This window comes from Oxyura jamaicensis, chromosome 5 (assembly GCF_011077185.1).
Source record: "Oxyura jamaicensis isolate SHBP4307 breed ruddy duck chromosome 5, BPBGC_Ojam_1.0, whole genome shotgun sequence".
Taxonomy (NCBI): Eukaryota; Metazoa; Chordata; class Aves; order Anseriformes; family Anatidae; genus Oxyura; species Oxyura jamaicensis.
The window spans coordinates 50,888,965-50,895,432 of record NC_048897.1 but is presented as its reverse complement, the minus strand read 5'-3'; the positions used below and the strand labels follow the sequence as shown (position 1 = coordinate 50,895,432).

Genomic DNA, 6,468 nt, shown 5'->3' with positions numbered 1-6,468 from the left:
CACTGTAACTTTCTTTTCTAACAGTACATCGGCGAGGTCTGGCCAGCCCAAGGCCCTGCAGGTCAAACTGCCGTGAGGATATCTGACATTGGGTCCTTAGTTTAAAAGGGTAAACACTACTTGCTTCTAGAAAGCTCTAGAAACTTCCAGCCGGGATGGACAGGAAGGGCCAAGACCCCTCTTTCCCCCAGAACAGCCTTCCAGACAGCGAGGGCAGCAGCCACCTTGAAGCAGGGCCTGTCCCAACCCGTTTTTCTGTCAGAAAGCCGAAGCCCGACACGGCCACGGGGACAGGGACGAGGACATGACCCTCACCTCACGCTTCGCCCCCCAGGACTCCCTCTGCCTCGGACCATGTCAGCCTCGAGCCCCCTCTTCCCGCCGCTCAGCCCCTAGCCAATCAGCTCAGCTCTCCAGCGCCGCCCGCCAATCAGCGCGCTGCTCCTCCCGAGGGAGCCGGAGCCCTGCTGGAAGAAGCGCGGGAAGAGAGAGCCAATGAGGTGCCGGCGGGTGGGCGGGACGAGCTCCAAGGGGCGGTGGTGAGGGAGCGCCGCCATTTTGTGGGCGGGCAGCGCCGCCATTTTGTGGGCGGTGAGGCAGGGGCGGGACGGCGGGGCTATGCCGAGGGCGGAGAGGCCGAGGGCGGGGCTGGTGCTGAGGGGCTGGACGCCGGGTGAGCCCCTCGTTTATCCCCTGCCGCGGTCAGCCCGGCGCCATGCAGGCTGGCCTTTGGGACTCGTCGGATGAAGAGGCTGCCGAGGAGGAGCGGGCGCCGCTGGCGGTGTCCTGGTGAGGGGGCGGTGTCTCCCCGTGGCCCAGGGGGAGCTTCAGAAGAGCCGCAGCAGGACCGGCAGCGACCTCGGGGCAGGGGCGGCGGGGCCGGGAAGGGTCTGGTCAGCGCCAGGCGGTCCCTGGGGGTCTGTTAGGGCAGAAGGGGCCGGGTTCCCTCTCCTGATGTTGTAGAAAGCTCCCGCTGAAAACTGTCCGTGAGGACTTGTAACTACTGGACCACGCTCTGTGTCGTTCTTAGAGCGCTATCGAGCATAGGTAACTCCTCGTGGTCCCACAAAGAATGAGCGTCTGCTGATGAGTTTTCTCTCTTCAGGTAATCAAAATGCTCTCTTCTGATTGTTTGTTTTTGTTTGTTTGTTTGTTTGTTTCCTGACAGGTTGTCTTTGTCTCCTGTCTACTCTTCTAAACTCCTGGGAGTGTGTTCCCTTCCAGGTAAGAAGCATTCACTGAATTTGCAGGCGTGTTTGAAGAGTAATGCTCGGTACCCCAGGATTCTGCATTCGTTTATTTGGCAGAGTGACTTATTTTGCAATGGATGACTGGAATAAATGTTTAAAAATACCAGGGCCAATTCAGAGGATATCTTAATGTAGTGTTGTCTAGCAGAGTGGTGTTTGTCTTCCATTATCAGTAAGGTTAAAAAGCCAAATATTGTCACTATTTATAATAAGCAGCAAAATAAGTGAAACAAGACTGCTCTAGCAAATAATTCCTTTATATCTGCCTTACATTACACTTACTTACTGTGCTGACACTTCTGTACCACCCTCCCTGAGTATCTGGGTTGCACTTTTGTTTGCTTACTCTGGCCATAATATAAAAATAAGCATACAGGTTTTCCCTGTATTTTTAACTACCCAAACTGTGCTATAGTGAATCTGCCGTGCTCACAAAAGAGATGAGGACAGCTGGCGGTAACAGCGTGAGGTTTCCCCGCTTCACTTATAGCAGTTGCCTAACTGTCAAGAACTAAGCCCAAGAAATGCAAGCCTAGGACTGATTCCACACTAAAGATCTAGAAAACAAATGCTGAATAATGTTAGGTTGAATTAGGTGATGTCCAGTGCTGATGAGAATCCCTCTAACATTTGAACACAAGCAAATTTATATGCTGGAAACAGCTGCATTTCCATGTTAAGCTACTTGAGCAGCCTCCAGTCATGGACCTGCCATTAGAGCTCTTCTGCAGGATTCTGCTGTCCTGTTCTCAGATGTTTCCAGAGATGAACAGTCTTTTGAGGAGGGGAGAGAGACGAAGGACTTGAGTTTAAAAAATGGATGTTGTCATATGTTGACTGTTGAACTAGAAGGATTTTCGGTGTGATTCCTGATGTTACAGAATGGTTCAGAACTTATTTTCCTCCTACACAACATAAAACTCTGCAGTGATCCCTATCCAGTCCTTTAATTCATCAGTCTGGGGAGTGGGTGGGGGTGGAGGAATGTTTTCTCCACATTTTTTTCCATGTGTGCCCTGATTTTAATATCCCAAACTTTTTATTTGGAAGCTGCACAACAGTTTAAAACCTTGGGCAGTTTTCAGAGTCCTATTATCTTGCAGTGTTGAGCAGATGAAGGTGTTTAACTGCACTAGTGATCCATCTGCAAAACTAAGGTCTGTCGATGGCGGTGTGGCTTTGGTGTTTTCTTTGGAGTCTGTTCTTTGGTTGTAGCAGTTACCTGGGGTCATAATCATCATTCATAATGTGTTTCAGGTTGCAAGTTTAAGGATGTTAGAAGGAATCTTCAGAAAGATATCGGTGAGTCTTCTGACCAGTGCATAAGTGCCTCTCATTTCCATGGAATGGGTAAGAACAACCCCTAGGTAAACTGAAAGCACAAGTTACTCCTTACAGGTAGAGGCTTTACTTAGCGTTGCTCTTTATCTAACTTGAGCACGAGGATCCAGACGCTGCGTATTTGAAACACAGCTTGACTGAGAAGTAGCGGTGCTTTATTTGTCCTCTTACAGTGGATGTTATAATGTCCCTGTATGCGCCATGATGTTATCTCATCTTCCCAGAGAAAAGTGAGATTGTGTAAAAAATAGTGTTAGTATTCAAGTGTAAAGGCTGGTAGAGACTAATAGCAAGAAAATACTGTTGGGACAATTGTAGCTGGAGATGCGACAATTGTTTTTAAGCTAGCAGTAAACAGGACTGTTTAGAGCGGTGATTTCTAGTGAGGCTTGTCTCAAGGCTGCCTCTGAACTGTGGAAATTCCTCTCAGGGATGGGTTACCTGAAGGCACACATAGGCAAGACTTGCTGGAAGTAAACGCTGCTTAAAGCAAAAGTGGTAACTTCTATTGTCTGGGCTTTGAAGATTAAACAAGGGGATCGGTACCAAGTAGCTTATCTGTTTATCCTTAAGCTTGATAGGCTTTTGTTTATTTGCAAGTGTCTTAATCTGTTGGCAGATGAACTAAAGAAGTATGGGACACAGGATATATTTGTGCTTTGTACCAGAGGAGAACTCTTAAAATACCGAGTACCGAACCTTATCGACGCCTACCAACAGCATGGGATCTGTGTGCACCACCATCCTATTCTGGATGGGGACGCTCCTGATGTTGCCGAGTGCTGCAAAATTCTGGAAGAGCTCAGAAGCTGCCTGGAAAGCAACCAGAAGACAATCATACAGTAGGTTCTAGCTGCCTTCCTTTCCCTGCACATTCCTGCTTGACCAGCTAAAACAGGAGTCCTGTCAAACAACAACTGCTTTCTTTAGGGTTAGTTCAAGCTGTAAAAGCTTTTTGTGTCGTGTACCCCTTTGGAGCCAGCTTGGCCTCTGTGAGATGTGCATCTCCCACTTCCTGTTGCTCTGTCCCACAAGTGTTTTAGAATGTGTCGAATGGCCCCGCGTGACTCCTTGCTGCTACCCTCGCTGGATATCAGCTATACAGTAAGAGCTGTAAGCTGAAGCAGATGGCAGAGGATAATGTAGCCCCGGGCTGTTCACCAGGGGCTCAGTGAGTTCTAGCAGTGCAAAATTCTCTTCTAAATAGCACAAGGCCGTTTTAAAGCTGTATCCTTCAGCATTTGTAGCTGAGCTCAGGATAGAGGGAAAGAGCTTTCCTGGATCCATGTTCCCTGAAAGATCCTGCTGCCAGCTCCCAGGCAGACATCCACTGAGGGTGCTGGGCTTCCTGCTGGTGCACAAGCCTGCCGCTATCATTAGCTTACAACTGTTTTTGAAGCCTTAATCTGGAGGAGGATTTAAAGACAATTGGGATTTGTTCCTCTTGATGCCTTTTTCTGCTTTCCTGTGCCTTTGGGACTATTACCAAGAATGAAGGGGAATTTTAAAATTGCATATTATCTTATAAAAAAAAAAAGACAGTAATGGAGGAAGGTCTGAAGAATAGATGGGAGCTAGCCTTGTGAATAATAGCAATTCTGACTTTCTTGTACCACCGATCCTCTTGGTAATAATACTAAGGCAAGAACCGTGTCTTACATTTGCATGCTGAGGGGCTCTGGGTGTCGCAGTGTACTACAGCCTGTTACAACCTAACATCCTTTTCTCTTTCAGCTGCTATGGTGGCCTCGGACGCTCGTGTCTCAGTAAGTAGCTGCCTTTCCCCCCCTGCCCCAGTGCCTGATTAACAAACCCACTTTGCACCCCCGTTCCCACGAGGCAGCCGTGCCTAAAGGAGCAGGGGCAGCAGATGGGGCCAGTGCTATCAAACCGAATTTGGTAAAAAGGTTGGACAGATCCGTGACCCCTGGTCTGAGGGGGAGTTTTCCTAGAGTGGTGTTCACGAAGTAAACCCCTTGCTGAGCAAAAGTGGTGCGGTGCTCAGTAGAATACATGTGTGTATACCTTTCTCTTACAGTAGCTGCGTGCCTCCTGCTTCAGCTTTCGGACGCACTGGCACCTCAGCAAGCCATAGACAGCCTCAGAAACTTAAGAGGATCTGGGGCAATACAGACAGTTAAGGTAATGAGGCTCCAGCAGGTAACAGATGCGTCAAAACATGAGCAGAGAGTTGGGGCAGTCCCCCCCTTCACTTTACAATGGGATCCCTCTGTCTTTGAGATGTTCCACAGCTGGTGTCCCTGCTGCTCTCCTGGGTTTTGAGCTGCTTCTGGTGTTTGGCTTTCATGCCAGTGCCATCACGGCTGACCTAAGTAAGAGCACTTAGCACAACTCGTGCTTTGTTATCACTAGCAGTGTTCTGCATCACAGGCTCACTGTGGAGAGCTTCTGACCCCCGTAAAGCAGCTCGGAGTTATAACGCGAAGCTCCCACCTATCAGTGACTATGTGTAGAGTTGCCTTGCGTTCACACATCTTTTCTGGGAGCTGTAGGATCTGAGCTAAGATCCCTCTAATCTGATGGTGAAGAATTCCAGAGGATTTGGAGTAAGCACAAAAAGAACTAACAGCCTGCGGGGTGCTGCTCTGATTCTGGGGAATAAAGCAGCTTTTCAAGATGGGTAGTGCCTGTTTCAAGAGTACACAGCGCTTACTGCAAATCTGGTTGTGCTTTTTCAGCAATACAATTATATCCATGACTTCCGAGAGAATGTAGCTGCGCATTTGGCGAGAAAGGACACAGTATTAAGGTCGGTATCGCGATAAACTCATACTGGCACGGTGCACCTCTGCATGGCTGTGGCAGACACCTGGACACCTGACCTGTAACCGCTCATCGCCGCTGCCTGCGTGACGCAGCCGCTCACCTTCAGATGTGTGCCCAGCGGTGGGCGTGGGGCGGAAATCCCCCGGGACAGCCTCTCGGTCTGTTCGTTGCTCCTTAATAATCATTGCCTTAAAAATGCATGAAGGTGTATTTGTGTTTGTTAGTGTTGTGCTGGTGGCTGGAATGCCTAACGAGCTGCTTCTCCCTGCAGAAGTGGCTTCCACCCAGACTGGCTCGTGTTTGGCATCAGCTGGTACAGCTGGCATGTCCGCTGCCACTGACCTGTTGTGGTGACATCCTGGGGCTGCTCCACTGTGGTTACCAAATGGAAGGGAGGCAAAACACACAGCAATAACACAAAACTCCTTAAACCAAAAAAAAAGTCCAAAAGTAATTATGTAGGCTAGAGCGAGTCCCAGAAACATGCCTGCTGTAGGCTACCTCAGTCATCTTTAACTAGATCCACTCAAAGACCAGAGAAGTTGAGTAGATTCCTGAAGAAAACACTTAACTAGCTGTGTCCTGTTCTGAGGGAGTGCTGATGATCTGCTGCAGTGCTCAGGTACCCCCTGGCACTCTGTGAGGTAAGGTTTGGCTCTGGAAAGAAAGCCTGCATCACCCCTGCTGTGCCCCTCTGGCTCCTTTCATCTTTAGACAAAGCCATGGGGTTAAAGGAACTTGCTGCTGGGCTGCAGCTGCTGTGCAGCTGTTCTGTGAGGAGCAGCATCCTGACCCTTCTGTAACCACCCCACCTGTTTCCTTGTCACGATTTCTGTGAGCCCCAGCAGCCCTGCTTTCTTCCCTTGTGACCCAGCGTTAGCGCGCCACCATGGTGCTGCTGTCCTGCTCTGAGGGTCACCATGCAGCCCCCAGCTGCAGCCCCCAGGGACACTGCTGTTTGTGGTGTATTTTGACAAAGTTTTGGTCACACTTCGAGTTAGAAGTTCTGTTCGGAGCTGGTGCCACAGCACATGTGTTCTGAGTTGAAGTAGAACGGTGTGATTAACTCTAAAATGTGTGGCTGTAACAA

The 6,468-nt window shown here is 49.3% G+C and overlaps 1 protein-coding gene across 2 annotated transcripts; it reads left to right on the top strand.

The window, feature by feature from the left end:
• Window positions 1-662: 662 nt before the first annotated feature.
• Window positions 663-5,578, top strand: CDKN3 (cyclin dependent kinase inhibitor 3). Of its 2 annotated transcripts, XM_035329054.1 has the most exons (7): window positions 663-789; window positions 1,169-1,224; window positions 2,508-2,552; window positions 3,211-3,433; window positions 4,326-4,357; window positions 4,630-4,733; window positions 5,291-5,578. In XM_035329054.1, exons 1-7 carry the CDS (start codon window positions 716-718, stop codon window positions 5,375-5,377), a joined length of 621 nt encoding a protein of 206 aa, XP_035184945.1. In that variant the 5' UTR covers window positions 663-715; the 3' UTR covers window positions 5,378-5,578. The 2 variants fall into 2 exon arrangements, 1 of the variants encoding a protein (XP_035184945.1); XR_004751649.1 differs by lacking the exons at window positions 663-789; window positions 4,326-4,357; window positions 4,630-4,733; window positions 5,291-5,578 and having other exon boundaries at window positions 877-1,224; window positions 2,508-3,089; window positions 3,211-3,329.
• The last annotated feature ends 890 nt before the right edge of the window (window positions 5,579-6,468 follow it).